This window comes from Podarcis raffonei, chromosome 17 (genome assembly GCF_027172205.1).
Source record: "Podarcis raffonei isolate rPodRaf1 chromosome 17, rPodRaf1.pri, whole genome shotgun sequence".
Taxonomy (NCBI): Eukaryota; Metazoa; Chordata; class Lepidosauria; order Squamata; family Lacertidae; genus Podarcis; species Podarcis raffonei.
The window spans coordinates 18,838,099-18,860,341 of NC_070618.1; the positions used below are offsets into that span (position 1 = coordinate 18,838,099).

A 22,243-nucleotide genomic window follows, 5' to 3' on the forward strand; every position below is an offset into this window, starting at 1 on the left:
TGCCCAAGGATTAAGGTCTTCTGGGAAATGATTTATAATGAAATTAAGAAGGTGCTTAAGTGTACCTTTCATAAGAAACCAGAGGCTTTTCTCCTGGGCATGGTAGGCCAATTGGTGTCAAAGAAAGATAGGACGTTTTTTATGTATGCTACAACAGCAGCAAGAGTTTTATTAGCAAAGTATTGGAAAACACAAGAACTACCCACGCTGGAAGAGTGGCAGACGAAGGTGATTGACTATATGGGACTGGCGGAGATGACGGGCAGAATCCGTGACCAAGGGAAAGAGACGGTGGAAGAAGATTGGAAGAAATTTAAATTTTATCTTAAATTTTTTTGTAAAATTAGTGAGTGTTAAAATGTCATGGGTAAAGCATAGCAGATTTGCAGCGATAAATGATTGGATAAGAGAAAAAAAAGGGTTAAAGAAAGGGATTTATAAGTAATTTAGATCAGGGGTTGCTGAAAAAGTTTAAAACAGGGATGCAGAAAAGGGAGGCATGGGGAAGTCGTTGAAATTGGGTATAAGAAAAAAAAGATTATGAAATTATACATGTTTATATGTTTGTTTGTTTGTGTGTTGTTGTTTGTAATGTCTTATAATATATGTTGAAAAACCAATAAAAATTTTATATATATATAAAAAAACACTTTTGTCTCCTTTTCAATTAATCCACAACAAATTGTTGAAAGACTGGGTCCTTTTAGAAGATGCTGAAAATGTTCAGGAAAGCCATCCTCTCTTTTCAGCTTAATTCTGCCCATGCAGAGGCAAATAATTAAAATAGAAGAAGAAGAAGAAGAAGAAGAAGAAGAAGAAGAAGAAGAAGAAGAAGAAAGCTGAATGGAAGAAGCTGCAATTAATAAGCTGCAACTCAGCTACTTGTGGAAAATGTTCATCATCAGACTTTGGCAATATGAAAGTGCAGGACGTTTATTTCATAGGTAGGTAGCTAAGGAGTGAAGCAAGTGAACTTGAGGGAAATTTCGAGCCAGCCTAACACAAAAACACACATTACCAACACAAGTGACTCAAGATTTCCCTGGCGAGATGAAATCTAAGGAAGGTTTTGTCACTCTTCATGTTCTTTATTGTGAATCAGATCAGAAAGAGCAAATGCTACAGAGTGCAGATAAACTGCTGACACTTCACACCATGGAGTGGCTTGGGGTTGGTATGCTGTCATAATCGTCCGAGTAGGTCTGGTACTGGTCCGTGAGAAGCGGCTGATGAAGATCATCCTTGTTTCTCCTGGCACGGACGATGCATGTGGCAGCAGCAAATATAATTGCAACCAGGATCAAGGCAGTGACAATGGCAATAGTGATGATTTCCGTGACTTGGAGAGCCCGAGCTAGAAAGAAACAGGAAGGGCACACAGGGTTAAAGTCTTGAGTGATGTAGACGGGGAGGGTCAGGGGGGTCATGGCCCTGGTGCAGATTTGTGAAAGGGTGTGAGGGGGTGCAAGCAGGCCCCCTCACACCAGGCCCCTTCAATCTCTAATTCGCACCTGGGCTGGGCCTTCAGGGCTGGGGCAGCGGTGGCTCATTTCCCCCCTTGTGGATGGTGAAGGGACATCTGCACACGCCCCACCCCTGGGCCAGTCAAGGGAGAGGGAGGGTGCTGCTGCCGCCCACCAAGGAGAGGCAAGAGGCTCTGGTAGCCGCTGCCTCCTTTGCAAATGGGGTGCCTCAGCCCTCAGATCTGCCCTCATCGAGGGGCGGTTTTGAGCCTCTTTCTCCCTTGCCTCACCTGCCGCTGACTCAGACTGCACACCCCAGTTGCTGAGCTACATCACTGGATGTAGCTAAAAGTCTAATCCATTTGAATATTCTTCTTAGAGATTATGGATAATAACAAGTCCCAGTCATTTCAAGTTGCTGTTGATTGCAACTTTTAAAATGTTTTAGGCATTTCTTTCTTTTACTTTAACTCATTGTAATATTCTTAATAAAATTATAATTGTTATTGTTGTAGTTATTATTATTATTCTTATAGAAGTACTTCTTTCTAATATGAAGTTCCACAGCAATTCAAGAACTGCGTGATGGTGGGTTTCTGAGGGACTTAATTCCACTCATGCAACCTGAATTATTTCCTCTGTAAATCAGAACAGGGAAACTTCTTTTTAAATAGACTATTATTAGGCTATGTATCCAGAATTTGTGCATTAATATATCCAAACTGACCTTCCTTAGAAATTATCTCTGAATTGTAAACATGGGGACAAAAAGCAAGGGCAAACTAAGGAACCAATCTACTCCTCTGATAGTGTCTTTTTGGATCATTTAGTTTTCCCATACTAGGTAAGTAGATCACACTTGTTTTTTACTGCTTTCTTTGCTCCATTAACTCAGTTGTTGAATCCTGAATATTCAGTGTTATCATTTGATGATACCAAAAATGTGCATTTCCCCCACAGTGTTTCTTTGTTCATTAAAGCAGGTGAAGCAAACTACATAGATTGAAAAACCAGTGATTTCTGTTAGGCTTCAAATTAGATACAGTTCAAGTTTAAGCAGCCATGGAAAAGAGCACAGCCCTTAATAGCTATTTCATGCACAGAATATTTGTAAATAGTAAATCAACATTTGAACCACTTGAACAGAAAAGAAGAAAGAATTATGTAATGAAAAAGAGGAGCTTAATAACTTACTTGGCCACTGAACTTCATAACTGTATCCCAGATTTCCTGGTGCTGTAACAAACATCTCATTGTTGGCCACGGGGGGCCAGAATGGTACCATGTTGTACCGTCTGTTATGTCCAATGGGGGCATTCTCTAGTGGGTAGATCGAGATATCTAAAGGGGGAAAATGTTTTGCTTGTTCAGTTTCAGGAACTTGGTAAAGATAACAAAATTAACATGGAGCCTTGGTGGCCAGTCCCAGATTACAAACAATTAGGGTGCCGCCAGACTGTCAATATTTTGCAATAGGGATTTTAAGTGCGTACCAGAACTGTAGATTTGTGCAATTAGAGTTGATTGAAGTGTTTTGTTACCCCGGCAGAACAAAAGCATTTCCCCCCACCCAAGTTTTTGCAGTTTGGAAAGTGAGGGGGAATGAAAAGTGTGGGGTGAATGAATGATTAATGGGAAGACGATGAAACAGTCCACAAGCAGAGTGAAGCTCTTTGCACTTCTCTCTTGTTCATAATGAAAGGGAGAGGTTGTCCAGTCCTGGCATCCAATGTACGCTGGGCTGGTCATCTTTAAGGCAATGTGTTCAATGTCGGTGGGGTTAAGAAAGTGCAAACAGGAACTGAGCAGGAAGAGCAAACAGTCTCTCATGCACTGTGGATTCTTGAGAGGCTATTTGCTGACACCATTCATGAGTGCCATCAGAAGTACATTGGCACCCATAGGTGATGGGTTGGTGACCCTTCTCCCTGAGGCTTCCATGTCAGGTGACCAACAAATATAATAAATAAGCAATCTGAGACATCCTTGCAGGGGACACCAGTGATGTCATTGTTACCCTCACAGAAGCAGAGAGAGGGCTTATGCTGAACATTTCCCCGTGACTTTTCATTGCAGGAGGTGCAGGAGGAGATCACCAAAGGTGGGCAAGCAATTGGTCAAGGATGTTTATCCATCAACAATTGCCTTCTCTGATAAGCTTCTGAGCACCCTCAGAGTCAACCCCTGCAAATGCAGCCGGAAAACTTACTCTGAAGCCCTGCATGTTTGCTTCTTCTCTGTTCTCCTTCCTTTTGCTCTTTCTTTGCCCAGAAACCCAGAGAGACTGGCTGCTTCCTGCCATGCCATCTGCTTTTCTTTTGTATTTGTTAGGGGAACATGACACGAACTTATGTGATTTTACAGCAGTAACAAACAGCTCTTTTGAACTTGCCAGAATTTCCACTTGACTTATTGTAAGTCATGCACAAAAATGGCTAGAAGATTTTTAAAGACTATATGCAAATATATACCCTGTAACAGCAAGTACATTGTTTGATTTATCCTTTTCCCCTCTTCTTTTTTTGCAAGAGGGGTAGAGAATGAAGGGCAGCAGTGTGTGATTTGTGAATTTATGCAATTAGAAAAGAGTATGTAACTATTTCTGCTGTTCCGGTCAACTGACCTGGGAAAACTCCATTAAGATCTTGTGATCCCTGGGTGTAATTTATCCTGCATCATCAACCAAGACAATAGCTCCTTCTTTGGCTAAATATTATTCTGCTTCTGAAGACAGGAGTAAAAGGATGCGATTGTGCCCCTGATCCCCAAGCCCAGGCCTCTGAAAGGGCTGTGTTGTTGCAAGGGGATCATAGCAGCTTGTTTGTGCAAGTGGGAACAGAAGCCTGTCCTTTGCATCTCACCTACTTTGCTGAGTGGGACTCGGGTAGTGGGTGAATCGTTCTCTTTGCCTGAAGGTTAAATAATGCGAACCACAAGAACTCACCAGGATTATGCCTTCTCAACCATTCGTCAAAAAGAGCGTCGGTGAATGTGTGCAGGAGGACAAAAATGGGATCATTTGGGGACAAATGGGTTTGCCCTCCCGTGCCGTTCAAAAACAGATGGGCCAGATTGTGAAGGCTACGCACGGCTGGATTGTACTTCCCCGAAGGGTCGCTGTAACCTGCACGTAAGAATAAAGAAGAGGTGTAAATTGGAAACAGCAGTGAGATTAAAGCAGCTGGTTATAATTCAGTTTGCCATGATTTTGGACCACTCTCTTAGGAAATGGCATTGTTCCTTGCATATCACAGACTCTTTCAAATGCACACGATTGCTATTTCCTCGAGACACTCAACTTTGAGATTAAATAATGATGCTATATGAATACAAAGTGATTTGCTTGCTCGTGGGTTTGTTGCACAAGCAAAGTGGAATGTTGCACATTGAAACACAAACACAAATCTGTCTTGCACTGAGCTACAGTGGCAGCTTTTGGGTCGGAATGGCAGCAAACATAATTGAAACCACCACGTGCATTTTCTAGCCGTCGACACAAGTGTCAAGATGTTCTTATGTATCCTAATGGGCCAGCTGTTCCTCCAGCTCCCCACATGTCTTTTCCTGAATGGCTGCCAGCAGATTGACTTTGGAGAAGGACCTTCTGCTTCAGGGAGCCCAGAAATTCTCAGCGCTGATTCTCCAGCACCACTAAACAAATTCTTGTAATGTCAGAATCTTGGTCATCAGAAGAACTGAAATAATTAGGTGGGGAATATTCTGCCTTCTTCTGCAGTGAGGCCAAGAGCTCAAACTGGGCTGAACAGAATTAAATGTTAAATTCTGCATTGGCTTTATATTTAAACAAATATAGTACAGCAATATTTCCCCATGCATCTCTCTCTGTAAATGTCAGGGAAACATAAGAAACTGACTCACATATGAGTAAGAACCTTGGTCCATCCAGATCAGTACTATCTAGGTCAGAATGTAAGTCTTGCATTTAGGACAAGAACAAAAATACTTCAAGCAATTGATAAACACTATTGCTGCTCATGATACTATTTCCCCCCGCAGCAAACATGCCCTGAAAGATCTGGAACATAAGGTACCTGTGTATGTGTGTGTGATTGTAGCTGAAGTCAAGGATGTTGAAACTCCTTTGAACATATTTGCTAGCAATGAAATTATTTTTGTGATGGATCAGGGTTTCAGAATGAAAAGCCTTGACTCCTATAAACCATTTAGCTATTGGGGTGGGGGGATACTTGGAGAAATTGGCAATAATACACTTCATTCACTCTGTTTTAGTTCATTGAGGGGAAAAAGTGATATGGTAAGTGATTTATGTTTTTCTGTTCTTTTTTAAACTGAAGGAATACTCATAATTGATTCAGCATTGATCATTTGTTTTGCATCTTATGCATTTACAATTTTATGATGTTTCTGCGATCACAATGAAACTGGCGTGATAGTTGGTGGTTTATAAATATTCTATAAATTAATGAAGGAAGGACATTATTATAACCTGTTCCAGTTTAGGAAAATGTAAATGATACAATGGGGGTCCCCATTTCACCCCATCTGACTTCCAGATCTTGAGAATACTTTCCTCACATAGTCATGGGCTTGGTATAAAAAGAGGTGGTTTGCTAAATAGATTCTTTCTATTGCAAAATAACTTGACTATTTTTCACCCTGCGCAAACTCGGTGAGTACGGCGAGCTCCATGTCCCTCTGGTTTCAAACCTTTTATTTGAGAATTACTTGCCTTCCACTGTATTACGAAAGCTGTCTGTTGAATTTGAATAGAATGGAGGCGTATCGAACAATCCAACTTCTAAGCAAAGAGCAACATCCTGTGGCTCAGGCAGGCGCTGCACCATTGGGCGGGCAACATTTCCAGCAGGGTTTCGTCTAATTGGGCCTCCTTCTGTGCCTGGCATATGAAGGAAGGGGAGGGAGCAGAAAGAGGGTGAGCTTTGATGTGTTAGCAGACTACAAAGCCTAGGAAAGAGAGGGTCAGGCTCAGAGAAAACAGGCAATGTCTTTGGCTTTTGGCTAAGGACCACTCTGTGCACCGCTTGAATCGTTGCAAGGGAATTCTCAGTGGCAATCCCATCAGACACGCATAAGAGAGCTGTAGCCCTGCTGCCTTGCTGTAGTTCTGCTGCAGTGAGAGCTAAGCTATTAATAATCATTGTCGGGTATCACAGTGAGAACTATGGCCATGCCAACCTATGTAACAGACCACGATGATCCCTGCTCAAAAGTTGCAGTCAATTGCAATCTTATATGCACACTTGCCTGGGAATAAGTGGCCCATCCAGTCCAGCATCCTATTCTCAAAGTGGCCAACCAGACACTTCTCTCTCTCTCTCTCTCTCTCTCTCTCTCTCTCTCTGCATGTGCGTGTAGGTTGGGGTAGGTTTGGGAGAAGAAGTTTCATTGCATGTGTGCAAATTATTCTGCACATGCATGGACTTTGCTGGATCCAACCCATGGTGGTAAAATCAGGTTCTGCTTGGGGCACTGGGAGCTGGTGCTCAAGCAGAGAACCCCCAAGCTCCAAAGTCAGTATAGTGTGAGAATTATGCTGACTCTCAACAATGACCAATAAAGGATTGTAGACTCTTTTACTGCTGATCTAAGATCAGCCAAAGCATCTACGGAACAATGCCAAGATAATGAGCTATCCAAGGCAAGGTATCTTCAACTATTTCAGACCCAGGAGCCACTTTTAACTCAAATATGTACCTATTTCTTAATAATTTACCCCTTATTTGCATGGTGGTAGTGCTCCTGTTTTGAACCACCCTGGAACAGTCTGTGACCCACTGATGAGTCCCAACCCATCAGTTGAAGACCAGCACCCTAGGGCACCATGTTCCATGGAAGCAAAGCATATGTATCTCTCAAGCATTTTCATTTTGTTGCTGCATCAACTGTAAAACCCATCTAGTCAATATTTGCTTGGTGTGGTAGTCAGTTTGGGGCAGGAAGGTCTGGAAAATGAAGATGGCAGGAAATAGATTAAGCTCATGTATCTTGGTGGGTGATGGGCATTTCCTGACACCCATCACACAGGGTTGTGGGAGCCATAGGCAGCATACAGGGTGCCTTTGAGGCTGATCTGCAACACCTGGTCAGAGTTGCAGGGCCTCAGGAATGGATGGGACAGGAACACATCCCTATTGGTTTTAATGATGCAGCTCAGATAAGGAGGAAAGGAGGAATTGTGCCTCTTGTCTTAGGCAGAGGTTTTTGGTGAGCTTCCTGTACTCTTATTTACACTTTGTAAATAACATACAACTCTAGTGCAACTGTCCCATTATCCTGTTAGGTTTGGTGACACTCGGAGTGCAACAGCAGATACCACAACGATAACCTAGAAAGGATTGCAAGAGGCAGGAGGAGTGTTGAATTTTGGCATTGCTGAAACTTGAGGCCCCAAGATCCACCACTGCTCCTGTCTTGCCTCTTTGTTTCCAGTTCTGGCCATCAAAGGAAGAAGACGAGGAGGCAAAATAGTCTGGAATCTGTGAAAATATTAGCTCTTTGGGGGCCACTGGCCTAGCAACAACAAAGTATACCCAAAGAACGCAGACTTACTGTTGCAAATGGTACCCAACGTGTCGTAGTCTTCAATCTCCTCACACAAAACACGCCACTGAGAGAAGATTGAGTTTTGGCTTATCAGAGTGGTGTCAAAATTGCTTCTTGCTCCCATGAGGTCATCTGTGCAAATGTCACAAGTGTTTCTACCTGTTGCGAAGTTCCAGTAGGGGAGGGCAAAGAAAGGATCCTGCAGCATGTCCTGATGAGATGAACAACAACAACCTGGGTTAATGGTGAGCTACATTGAGCTGCAGGTAAAAACCAGATGAAATCCTGAGCTTGTTAAATCATGACATTTCTTCCTATGATGCCAGTCTAGTAATGTTTCACTATATGGATGGGAATGGGGATGAGGTTCCTTAAAGGGAGACATTTTGGAACGTGTCCACACCTTGACTTGTTAGCATAGCATGTGCATCACAGAAAGGCCATTACCTGCAAGTCTCTCTCCAACTGTAGTAGATGGTATCTGTGCCAGGTGAGAAAAGCTGGTCCTTCATGGGAGAAATCTATTCCACCAAAGCTCTGCTGCCCTGGTCCAAGAAATGTCTTTCTGACAGAGTAATAATGGGACCACACAAAATAATTATAAATGGTCACATTTTCAAATTGCGGTGTATTGCCATCAGGGCCCAATATCTCCTCACGTCTCCTTGTGGCTATCACAATGTCAGGGTGAATTGTATTCTTGGCCTGTTGCAAGGCTCTTAGGAATCGATTCCTTTCTTCATTACTCAGATCCAGAAGGTTTCTTCTGACTAAAGGTTAAAAATACATCATATTATGGATTAAAGGGAAATATAAATAGGAAACAAATAATTCATGCCTATCAGTTGCCAATATAAAAAGGACTATCCATGAAGCCCAAGCCTTCAGAATCAGAATTTGGCTTCTCCAGCATGATGTGATTGTTGTATTTTATTCAGGAATAAATACAGGAGTTAAATCCAAAGTTTTCTCTTAATCTTCCATTATGGATTTCAAGATTTGGGAACTGGAACTCTAAGAAGAGATGGAGATTCCATTGCAAAAGCAAATAGTAACCTCTGATGATCTATAATCTATAATATTTCAAGGACAGTGTCCATATTTACACAATGGAGCTTCATTCCTATCCAGGAATTACCTTAAGCAAACTGTAGGAACCAGGGACATGTCAAGCATTTGTTTAGCGCACACACAAATTTCGCCACGATTCCTCTGCTGATGTGGACTATGGGCAGATACAGAAAGTCTCTTTCTGCACACATAACTCAACACCGGAATCCCTTTTGCTGACAGTTCAAACAGACACAAACACAGGTATGGATGTATTGAGTAACAGAAAGTAACATGAATATGGCTAGCACATAACTCTTGGTCATTCACAGTGCAGATGGTGCAGATGTGCATTTGTCAGTGCCAGTAGATTTCAATGTATCACAGACCACACAACTGTTTCCTCCTCAGGTTATTAGTTATGTTTGTATTCTGTGAGCCAGAATTTATTAATCTTACAGGAGTTCAAAAGACATGGGACACCTAAAGGTTTGCTTTCACACACTGGCCTGCCACCAGGTGTTACACGTGCATAATATGAACCAGCCCAAACCCTGACTTTTGTTACGATAATATAATGGTTTCAGCTAAAGAAAAACAATCAATCAAGTTTAATTGCAATAAATACCAATTACCATAACTGGTGGCAGCGACTGTGGCATGGTGTGGTTGCTGGGGAACAAGGGAGGGCTGCATTGGCCTCGGTCGGCTACAGCAGTTGGCAGGATTGCCCACCCAAATTTTAAATTTGATTGGGTCAGTTAGGGTCCTGGTGAGTGGGTGGTGCTCTGGTGGTGGACTGGCAGGGCCAGTCTTCTGTGGGGTCCGCCAGCCAGGCATAAAAGCTGGCTGCACCTCCAGCAAGCAGCACAGGTTGGGATATATTGCATTTCAGTGCAAAATATCTATTCAGAAATCATAGAATTGTAGAGTCTGAAGGGACCCAAGCGTCATCTAGTCCAACCCCCTGCAATGCAGGAATCTCACCTAAAGCATCTATGACAGATGGCCAACCAACCTCTGCTTAAAAACCTCCAAGGAAGGAGAGATCAAATGAACATACCACACAGCTTGCTACTGTACATGTGAATCTGGGAACTGCAATCTTTTTACTATATCTCTCAGGGGCTTTTTCACCAGAACTTAGTTCTGGCATCTCTCAGGTGGGCACCATTGCCAGTTTAAGAGAACAAGGGAAGCATTCATGGTGAGTTCCGGCACCTCTTTTGCCAGAAAAATAGCACTGATGTCTCTAACGCTGGCAACAACAAGATAATGGGACATCTCTGCCCTCTTCTTAAAACCATTCCATTAGAATAGTGTAGCATCTCTTACTGATGTCTTCCCTGGAAACCCCCCTCAGATTGGAATAATACCTGTTGCTGCCACTCCTTCAAAATGAACTCTTGGTGAAGGTGGTTTCATTACTGAATTCTTAATTTGTAGATGACACCAAACTGGGAGGGGTAGCTAATGCCGCAGATGACAGAATCAGGATTCAAGATGATTTTAACAGATTGGAGATTCCAACTTAGACATGAAGAAGAACTTTCTGATGGTAAGAACTGTTTGACAGTGGAACGGACTCTCTTGGACAGTGGTAGACTCTTCTTCCTTGGAGGATTTTAAATAGAGGTTGAATGGCCATCTGTCATGGATGCTTTAGTTGAGATTCCTGCATTGCATGGGGTTGGAATAGATCACTCTTGGGATCCCTTCCAACTAAACTAAACTAAACTAAACTAAACTAAACTAAACTAAACTATTCTATTCTATTCCCTCTGTTGTATTCCCTCCTTTCCTCATCCCACCTAAGATGTTTGCTAATACAGAAGGAAGAGAAAGGTATTAAGCAAATCAATGAATTTGGCCCCATAATCGCCAATCTAGTCATTATAATGCATACCTTTCCAAAAGGTTGTTTATGCCATTTGCAATTCTTTTATATTCTGATTTAGGTTGCAAATCCAACACACACTTCCCTAGGAGTAGGATCTACTAAAGACAATAAGACTTAATTCTGAGTAGGGGGTTATTGCGTTCTAAGAGACTGAAAACTTCTGCTGCAAAGAAAATCTTTAGAGGCAGATGCCAATGCATTTGAAATGCAGTGTTATTTTGTTTGTGAGCTCACAGATGTTCTGAAAACTGAATCATTATGGATGATCATTTTTTCAGAGAAATATCAGCCTAAGCTACTGAAAAGGCTGAAACCATCAGAAAAGGGGGACACATCTGTGCCAAAACACACAAATATGCCCTCTTCCTTGCTATTGTCTTTACCTATTTGTGTCTGCTGATCACAGGCAGGTCCACTCCAGCCAGCTCGACAGGCTCCGCAGTTGTATCCAGAGAAGTTCCTGTTGCACTGGCAGGTTCGGTTGAAGAAGCGCAGAGGCCATTGTTCACGGTCATCTCGCCCATCGTGCATGTACTGGGGTCCATGGGGTCTGGAATCGGCTGTCACTTGTACACACTGCCCCCTTCCAGAAGATGACCCACACCTGTCTGAACCAGGAACCACCACTGGAGACAGGTCCGGGCAGCATTCCCCTCTTGTCAGCCCATCAACGGTAGCACATTGCCTGGGGAACTGAGCACTAATTTCTCTGAGCAGGGTGAAGAGAAGCAATATGGATAGATGCATAGTGATGGTCCAAATTCAACAATAAAAACAGTGAATGGATCTAAGACAGTGTCCTTTCTTGTGAGCCAAGATGCTGTGAACTCACTTCCTTTCTGTATAGCGATGAAAGCTCTAAAATGGAAGAAACAAAAATGAAAGAGGGCATTGAAATGCTGTAGAGCAGGTATCTTCAAGCTTTGCAGACCCACAACCCACTTTAACCCATACATTTGGGGGTCCATTTCTTAATCTTTTGCCCTATATTTGCTTGGTATAGACGATGTGCCTTCACAAATGGAAAGAAACCTCCTTATTTGCTTTTGAGGGTTTGCATTTTTGAGGGAGAGTTTAGCGCAATTGTCTTTTGGATCTCTGCATCGTCATCATCAATCATTATAATCATAAGCAGCAATCAGTGTCACTACTTCGGAGTACTTAGAGCATGTCCTGCCTCACTGGATGTATAAACTAATCCCGTTTACCTGGGAGTAAGCCCCTGCAAAATCAGTAGGACTCATTTCTGAGTACACAAGGATTGCAGTTTAAATTGCTTCATACAAGAACCATTTTAATCTGTCCACATCCCTCTAACTCCAACCCTTTGCTCAACCAAAACAATTATGGGTTTCCCATTCAAGAAAGTGGGGAAGTTTTCCACACACTTATTAGAATACTCCAGTCAGGCAGCTGCTTGCAAGAGATCATTCTGCATTCCTGCTCTAGCAGATGCATCTCCAAACTGCCCTTCATCCCCAAATCCCACAAATTTGATCCTATACACATCAGCATTTTATCACTTTGTTGACAACAAAACAATCTTAATACATACTTTTTCCAGAAGATCTCTCTGCTTTGTTATCTTCTTTATTGGTTAATTGTTTTTTTCTTCTTGGCTGATTGTACTTTTAGGTTGCGGTTCTTGCTGCAGCTGCTGCCCTAAACCAAGCCGAACTACTTTGTTTTGGATTTCTGTCTGCTTTCTAATCCCAGCCTTGCCAACAATTTGGTTTGGCGTGACCCTCTCTCTCTCTCTTTCTTGCTCCTCTTAATCCCTTTCTACTTCAATGAGCTTCCCCGGATAAGTACTCTGGCAGCACATGATTCCTTTCATGCGGATCTCCTTGTGATTTTACACGTTTTAGGAAAGGTCAGGGGCAAGTAATTGCAATGAAAACAGAGAGCCCACAACCAAAGGAGCTTTCTTTATTCTGTGTGCAAAGGAAGGGCCACAAGGAGATTTTTTGGGGAAGGGAGAATGAAGCAAAGGCATATCACACACCACAGAAGGAGGAAGAAGCTATTTGGAAAACAAAGGGCTTCAATTTCACACAAGGAACCAAATCCTCTGAAGTCAACTGCTTTCTGGTGATGCCACAGCCAACTCTTCTATATTCGATCAGTACATGGCTAATAGTTCCAACAAGCATGTTGGCCAACAAGTCAGATGCCATGGCCAACAAATAAATAAATAAGTTTTCGACAAATATTAGGCATGGGTCAAATGTCTCTCAGATGTAGAGTTACCTTGACAAAAACAACAACAATTTTTTGTTCATACCCCGCTCATCTGGCTGGGTTTTTCCAGCCACTCTGGGCAGCTCCCAACAGAATATTAAAAACACAATAAAACATCAAATATTAAAAACTGCCCAATACAGGGCTGCCTTTAGATGTCTTCTAAAAGTCAGATACTATATTTGTTTATTTCCTTGACATCTGATGGGATGGCGTTCCACAGAGCGGGTGCCACTACTGAGAAGGCCCTCTGCCTGGTTCCCTGTAAAACCACTTTTCACAGTGAGGGAACCGCCAGAAGGCTCTTGGAGCTGGGCCTCAGTGTCCAGGTTGAACGATGGGGGTGGATATGCTCCTTCAGGTATACTGGGCCGAGGCCATTTAGGGCTTTAAAGGTCAGCACCAACACTTTGAATTGTGTTCGGAGCCAATGTAGATCTTTCAGGACCAGTGTTATATGGTCTTGGTGGCCACGCCCAGTCACCAGTCTAACTGCCACATTCTGGATTAATTGTAGTTTGACCAACAAATGACATGAAAGGAAATGTTAGGGCAGATCTATACCATACACAGCAGGGACGCAGGTGGCGCTGTGATCTAAACCACAGAGCCGAGGGCTTGCCGATGAGAAGGTCGGCGGTTTGAATCCCTGCGACAGGGTGAGCTCCCGTTGCTCGGTCCCAGCTCCTGCCAACCTAGCAGTTCGAAAGCACATCAAGTGCAAGTAGATAAATAGGTACCACTGTGGCAGGAAGGTAAACGGCATTTCTGTGTGCTTCTCTGGTTCACCAGAAGCGGCTTAGTCATGCTGGCCACATGACCAGAAAGCTGTATGCCAGCTCCTTCAGCCAGTAAAGCGAGATGACCGCCGCAACCCCAGAGTCGGCCACGACTGGACCTAATGGTCAGGGGTCCCTTTACCTTTACTTTATACCATACACTTAAATAATACCCAGTGTGCATTTAAAGCACAAAACTTGACACACACACACACACACACACACACACACACACACACACACCACACCTGGAAACTGTAGTTTGTTAAGGATACAATTCTGTGAGGAGGAAATGAAATGACAGTTCCCCTGATTCTTTGGTGTAAGTCAACTGTTTCAAATGTGCAATGGATGTACTTTAAATGCATGGTGGAAATCTCCCTTTGACTGACTATTAGGAAGAACTTCCTGGCAAAGATTGTTTGACAATAGAAAAGGCTGCTTTGGAAAGTGGTTGGCTGTCCTTCATAACAGGTTCAAGAGCATCAGCCAGCAGTTGGACTATATAACCCTTAAAGTTTCTTCCAACTGTATGATTCCACATTTTGTTCAACTCATGGGTACAAATGCTAAGACCTTAGACACCAGCAGCACTAGGCACTCCTTGCCCCCTTCAGTGATGTATGGTATGTTGTTGTTGTTTAGTCATTTAGTCGTGTCTGACTCTTCGTGACCCCATGGACCAGAGCACGCCAGGCATTTCTGTCTTCCACTGCCTCCCGCAGTTTGGTCAAACTCATGCTGGTAGGTTCGAGAACACTATCCAACCACCTCATCCTCTGTCATCCCCTTCTCCTTGTGCCCTCCATCTTTCCCAACACCAGGGTCTTTTCCAGGGAGTCTTCTCTTCTCATGAGGTGGCCAAAGTATTGGAGCCTCAGCTTCACGATCTGTCCTTCCAGTGAGCACTCAGGGCTAATTTCCTTAAGAATGGATAGGTTTGTTCTTCTTGCAGTCCATGGGACTCTCAAGAGTCTCCTCCAGCACCATAAATCAAAAGCATCAATTCTTCGGTGACCAGCCTTTGATGTATGGTATAGATCTGCCCTAATAATAATTTTGCTCCATTATCTGGGTAACTGCCCTTCTCAAATCTGAAGATGACTATCATAGCACTTTTGAATCATCTCTTGTCCAGGCTAAATATGCCAACTCGTTCAACTTCTCCTCATAGGACTTGATTGCCAAGCTCTTCCCAAATTTTGCCCTCCTCCAAATATGTTCAAGTTTGTTCAAATCTTTTAAAAACAGTAGTACTCAGAACAGGGTACAAAAAGGTATTGTGCATTACAACAGTGTCGTTCCCCTCTTAAGTCAATAAATATCACATCTCACTTAGCCATGAAGTACCTGAGAATTCATTGCAGCAGGCACACTGTTCACTTCTGATTTGGTGGCGGCAAATTAAGACCGCTTTCAATTTTATCACACCATATCATTGCTCTGTTACACTGAGAGGGCATGAAGACCTTTCCAGGTGAATTCTTCTGCTCCTCAGGTATGAAACTGTGGCGGTAATTATAAGTGACATTATTCTTAAGAAGCTGTGCTTTCTGATTGGCAATATTGAGATTCTGGGATGTTACATTTTCTACTCATGATACTATAGTTATTGCAGATGAAGTGCTGTGTTGACATAGTTTGTGATAGTTCAATAGGCAGTGTTTTTTTTCGGGGGGGGGGGGGGTACACATACCTATAAACATTTTGTGAATCTAAGTTTGGCCTCATTGAGGGGCAGTATTTTAATATGAGAAGGAAAATGAGAGTATCCCAAAATGTGTTGGGGGTTTTTCAGGAAAAAAGCACTGTAAATAGGCAGCTATTAGTTGATGCCTGTGGTAGCATCATAACTACCAGAACACAAATTCTATCTAGCTTACACTGGCTTGTTTTTATATATGCTGGAAGCCACTCAGAATGGCTGGGGAAACCCAGCCAGATGGGTGGGGAACAACAACAACAACCCCACTTCATTTTCCTCTTTTGATGTTTGTATTCTCTTCTTTTATAATTTGAATTTATAGCTTTCATGTCACCTTTTCCTGAACTTTTTTCCTGACTATTGCCTTATCCAGCCTATTTTTATTTATTTATTACAAGGTGATTTGGTGTCTACTTCCTCTTTCAGTGTTAGGGATTAAACCTAATAAAGCAGTCATGGGGGGGGGAGGCTTTTATAAGGTCTGGAAATGCCCTAAATTTAAAATGTGAATAGGGATTTTTCAAAGCACGCAGCAGCTTCTGATCTTTGCTGGAGGTTGTAGGCTTTTGGTTTGTTTGAAAATTCCAGCTTTCAAAAGGGCACCACAGTTAACAGTTCTGAGATTACAGAACCGATAGCTCATTCACAATGCCCCAGTTTTCAAACAAAGGCTTTATTTAGAATCTGTTCTCAGCCATTGTATGGCAGAGGAAAAGGCATATGATTAAAATAACATCCCCTTTCTTAATTCTGAGCTGATCTGCCACGGGCAACAGGATGATGGTTTGCTAGTGATTCGCACAAGACCAGATCTTCAGTAGGGCAACTACTGTCAAGTGGTTCATGAAAGAAAAGGTGCTTCCAGCTATTTCTAACTATCATGAATTATCTTGGGTTGGGCCAACATGGCGGCTTCTATCTGGGACAATGGCTTGGGGGCTCTTGTCTACATGTGGGCTCAGGAGACATGCTTGTGATATAGGAGAAGGCACATGAGGTACCCTAGAAAACTTAACATTTCCAGAGATGGCAATCTTATGTTTTCTCAGCTTCTGCTGGACTCCAACTCTCATCAGTCTCAGCCACCACAGTCAATGGTCCAAGCGGATAAGAGATGTAGTCCTACAACATTTGGAAGCTCACAGGTGAACCACCCCTGCTTTTCTGCTTGTAATAGGATTACCTGCAACATAACTGGCTGTGTGATGAGGAAGAGGAAAGCTTGGGGAATCTTAGCTGGATATATAAAATGGGCTCTTGAATAAGCTGGAATAAAATGCTTCTGGGAAACATACACAGAGTCAGTACTCCTTCTTTATTATTTTCGTAGAGGCCTCGGTATAAGCATGCAACTGGGGCCAATGCAAGTCATCTCCAGCCTACTGCTTACATATTTCTATTATTCAACGATCTTTTCACATATTTTTCTGCAGCTGCTCTTGAACCACTGAACAGGAACCCATCCATTACTAATAAAGATAATCCTGATGATACCCTCTTGATAGCTTTCTGAAGATCATTATAATTTGCTAGCAAGTGGAGCCCACCTGGCAATTGATGCTGCACAAATATTTCTAAGTTGTATTGATTAATTTAATAATAATAATAATAATAATAATAATAATATTTGTATGCCGTCCATCTGAATGGGCTGCCTCAGCCACTCTGGGTGGCTCCCAACAGAGTAGTATCCCAACAGAGTATTATCCCAACGGAGAAATGGAAAAACAGCTTTGTTAAATGTATTTATTTGAAAGATTTCTAAGCTGCCTGGCCCTTGGTTCAGGTAAGATCCTCCTCCTATTGTTTGAGCATATAGTCCCTCCCCCTACCTGGCTTGATCACCTTGGCAACGCCTCCCCAGGCGGGATTGGGCAACTGGCTGAGGTAGGCTAAGACCTCCAGGTATCCCACCTGGGGAAGGCGAAGCCAAGCCTGTGCTAATGGTGCCGCATAGGGTCCAGGGGCTGCGTGCGACCACGCAAAGGGTGCCCCCATTTAATGTGGGAAGTGGTCATTACAGTAGCTGTTAAAACAGAAATCAAATCAACCCCCTCCCCCAAGAAAAGACAATGACCCTACAAGACAACTCAAAAACTAGCTTAACAATCAGAGGGCTGAATGGAAAAGAGGTATCATTAGAACTCTTCCTAAAAGCCTCCAAAGAAGGAGTTCAGTCTTCCTTTGACTGTCACTGGAAAGTAGGGACACTTGGAAGGTTTGCAAGGCAGATGCTCTGTCACTGTGCTATGGGGCCTCCTGTATAGTGTCTCCTTCTTTGTGGGACGTACATTTGGCTCCTTTAAACAGGCCTTAAAGACCTGCTTGTTTTAATCTGCTTTTTGCTGGATTTTTTTGCTTTTAATTTCAACTGTTGCTGTTGAAATTACTGCTGGTATTTTACTGCTGGTTTCAGAGCAAATTTCTTTTCCTTGTCATTCGTGATGAGTTTTCATTTTTTGATACCCGCTTTATGGGGATTTGATGTGTGAACCGAGGTCTTTTTACTGCAAACGGTGGAATGAAATATTTAAGTAAATCTATAAAAAAAAATGCTTTGAAATTGTTTAGGGCTGGTTTCTGAGTGCAGAGACACCTAATGACTTGATTTGTGGCCATAATGAATGCCTCCCTAAGTCCCTTTCACATAGATGGGCACAACTTCAACATCATAGATGGTTAGGTGAAGACTGGTCTGAAAGCCAGTCAGATTTAGGTCAGGTGTGAATTGATAATATGAACTGGCTTCCTTCCAACATGTGGCCTGGAGCTGAAGGAGAGAATCGAGAGATAGGGCAGCTCCTGGGACAATGCTTTGACAAAGTTAGCATGTGCCAGGCCTTCAGTTTCACGCTTGAGTTCATCTCCTCAGCGTAAGTGACTGGAGTCATGACTGCCTTCACCACGCAGTGCATTAATGGGTTGAGACATATCTGGATTTCCTGAATGATGTATGATAGGTGACAAACTGGTGCCCACTGAGGCTTGAGGGAGACCTGGAAGAATATCGCAGCTAGGTGTAAATTAAAAGAAAGTGTCAGTTGTAGACACTTTGAAATAGTTCCAGAATAACAGCTGTCACCATTTCCCCCGGAGGCTCCGATTTCTATGATGTGAGTGCAAAGTGTTTCCTCGCTAGTTCGTAAGTTCTAAATGCTGACCCGACTGAAATTCAGTCACTAAACACTGGGATTTTAGCTTCCAGAGAAGCTATTCCATTCTCCCCTTATAATTGAGTTTTAGACAATAAGCACAGAGGTAAGTTTCCTAATTAGAAGCGATTGCTAGTTTTGAAACCATCTAAAGATTAGAGAACTGCCCTTTTACATAAGACATGCTTGCTATATAATGTTATTGGTTTGAAAGGCTGGTATCTTAGCGGTGACTAAGACCTAATTTAAATGGGATGCTCACTGAAATGAGTGATGGGCAATGCATAGACCTATGCAAGCATTACAGCTGGCTGACACTTCATTTCAATGCCAGTGTGCCAGTCTGTAAACTTGCAGTGCCAGACCCTTCAAGTGTCTATTTTCCAGGGATGTGCCTGATTTAGTGAAGCTGTTCCAGTTTCTGATTTGATCTCCAAATGTCCTGTTTTTCCTTAGGATGTCCCTATTTTCATTGGAGAAATGTTGGAGTCAACCGACCCCCAAGCCGTCTGAAGGTAATCCTGTACAGTAGCTCTTCGGCTTACGTAACTCTCTGGTTACATAAACTTCACGTTACAAAAGTGGCAAACCTGGAAGTATTGGACTGGGTTTTGTCATGCACGCATTCACAGAAGCAGTCTCCCACCATGGATATGTACAGAACAGTGATCCTCGGGTTGTGGACCTCCGGAACGGATCCCATTCGCAACCAGAGGTACCACTGTATGGGGAAGTTTTTTAAAAAAATGTTTGTTATATTTTTATATATGTTGGAAGCTGATCTTATTTTATTTTATTCTTAGACAGATTTACAAAAAGAAAAAGAAAAAGAAAAACACACCAATAAATACATTTTAGAATGGGGCATGATTGGATGTGGACACACGACACATTTTTTAAAAATAAAAAAAATCAAGAGTCATTGCACTCTGCTGTGTGGGGCAGTCTGTTGGAGGCAGGGCTTGGGGTGATGAGTTTAAATGTTTCCAGCCTGAATGTACCCATGCCTCTTGATTTACTTCAGATTGTTGCTGCTTCATCTTTGCAAAATCAACTTTAGAAATGAGGACGAAACACACCCATTTCAAACAGCCAAGCCACCTAGAACTCAATACCACTGAGGACACTACAGTTAGATCATCTGCAGGGCAGATTTGTTCATCATTCAACTCAGAAGGGCTTGCTTCTGAAGATATCTGTTGCTGTTTTAGTCTTCATTTCTTTTTATACTTTATGTGTTCCATTTTTAAAAGAGGCGTCCTGGGAAGGTGGCTAGTTTCAGATTAGGTGTGAAACAGTCACAGCCTACCTGCCAAATTGGTCTGCCTCTCCTCATATTATTGGCTCCAATTTTAAACCTATTTTTCCCCCTCTCTCTCTTTCTCTGCTGCTGCATGAGAAATCTACTGAAACAGCATGGGATCAGTTGCAACAGCAGGAGAGAACGTTTCCAAGTGCTCTTGGGAGCACCTGAGAGACAAAAATTGTAGCTAACGAAATGTTCAGAAGGAAGTGTGAATTTTAAATTGCTTTAAATGTACAGCTATTTTAAGAAAAGCTTGTGCTGTGGAAGAAATGGTTTGGGTTTTTTTGTTTTTTGTTAAGTGCTGTGTTTCATTTGTTTTGTAATAGCTAAAGCAATAAGAAAACTTAGTTTTCCTTCGGAAGCAGCAAGTTGTTTTGGATATCTATCTTAAAACTGAACAAGGACAAATAAAAGAAAGTACTTCTTTACACAGCACGCAGCTAAACTATGAAATTCATTCCCGTAGGGGGCTGGGATGTCCACCAACGTGGATGGCTCTAAAAGAGGACTGGACAAAATGATGGAGGAGGCCATACCTGTGGGTACCAGCCATGAAGTATAGGGTCTACCTCCACTGTTGGGAGACAGGATGGCTCTGTATGCCATTTACTGGCAATCACAAGTCCAGTCCTCCTTGTCGGCTTCCCCAAGCATGTGGTTGGCCACTGAGAACAACATGTTAGGCTGGATGGGCCTTTGGCCTGATCCAGCTGTGCTCTTCTTTTGTCCTTAGGATTATTTGAGTCCAAGTTTTCTCCTGGCACCCCTCCTCTTTCAGCCTGCCAATCTTAGAGCTTTGACACTGGTAGAGCAGTCACTGGATGTTGCAGCTGTGGTAAGGAGAAGGCATCTGGCATCAGATTTCCATCTTCGAGGTCAGATCTCTCTTTCCATCCTCAGAGACAGAGAACTGGTGGTCTTTATAGCCCCCAAAATGCCCTCAAAGGGACCATTGGACTGCAGGATTACCACCTGCACCTTTTCCCAAGAGGTTCTTCAAAGATGGCCGGTTGACTGCTCCCTACTAGCCATTTGCTAGTATCTACCTCTCTTTCAAATCGGAACCAGTGAAGGCGGTGAAGGTCCTATGTGAGTGTCTGGAGACGGTTGGAGGATGGATGGTGGCTAACAGATTGAGGTTGAATCCTGACAAGACAGAAGTACTGTTTTTGGGGGACAGGAGGCGGGCAGGTGTGGAGGACTCCCTGGTCCTGAATGGGGTAACTGTGTCCCTGAAGGAACAGGTGTGCAGCCTGGGAGTCATTCTGGACTCACAGCTGTCCATGGAGGCACAGGTCAATTCTGTGTCCAGGGCAGCTGTTTATCAGCTTCATCTGGTACGCAGGCTGAGACCCTGCCTGCCCGTGGACTGTCTCGCCAGAGTGGTACATGCTCTGGTTATCTCTCACTTGGACTACTGCAATGCACTCTATGTGGGGCTACCTTTGAAGGTGACCTGGAAACTACAACTAATCCAGAATGCGGCTGCTAGACTGGTGACTGGAAGCGCCCGCTGAGACCATATAAAACCGGTCTTGAAAGACCTACACTGGCTCCCAGTACGTTTCCGAGCACAATTCAAAGTGTTGGTGCTGACCTTTAAAACCCTAAACGGCCTCGGCCCAGTATACCTGAAGGAGCGTCTCCGCCTCCATTATTCTGCCTGGACACTGAGGTCCAGCGCCGAGGGCCTTCTGGCGGTTCCCTCGCTGAGAGAAGCCAAGTTACAGGCAGAGGGTCTTCTCGGTAGTGGCACCCTCCCTGTGGAACGCCCTCCCACCAGATGTCAAAGAGAAAAATAATTGTGTGGCAAGTCCCCTCCCCCCATGAGAAATGAAGACACTGGACACATTATTTAAGGTTAATGGGCATAAAAAGGCCACAACTTTATTGATTACAGAATTGAAAGGTATTGGCCTTAGGCATTGGCTCCTATCGTCTACCCGGCATGGAGACCGGGAAGGGTTGTCCACAAGCCGTGGGAGTCCTGTTGAAGTACGCCAACTAGGATCCCACGGGTGTCACCGCTCGGGGGCGTGCCGGGGGCCCTTACCTCCCTAGGTTTCGGACAAGGCAACGCCCCCCGGAGTCCTCTACCGGA

The 22,243-nt window shown here is 43.3% G+C and overlaps 1 protein-coding gene across 1 annotated transcript; it reads right to left on the reverse strand.

The window, feature by feature from the left end:
* Positions 1-1,067: 1,067 nt before the first annotated feature.
* Positions 1,068-12,820, reverse strand: TYRP1 (tyrosinase related protein 1). Its single transcript, XM_053371331.1, has 8 exons — positions 12,515-12,820; positions 11,343-11,817; positions 8,457-8,779; positions 8,016-8,220; positions 6,175-6,342; positions 4,408-4,587; positions 2,658-2,804; positions 1,068-1,354 (listed from the first exon to the last, which is right to left on the reverse strand). The coding sequence occupies exons 2-8, from the start codon at positions 11,704-11,706 to the stop codon at positions 1,149-1,151; spliced, it is 1,593 nt and encodes a 530-aa protein (XP_053227306.1). The 5' UTR covers positions 11,707-11,817; positions 12,515-12,820; the 3' UTR covers positions 1,068-1,148.
* Positions 12,821-22,243: the final 9,423 nt, after the last annotated feature.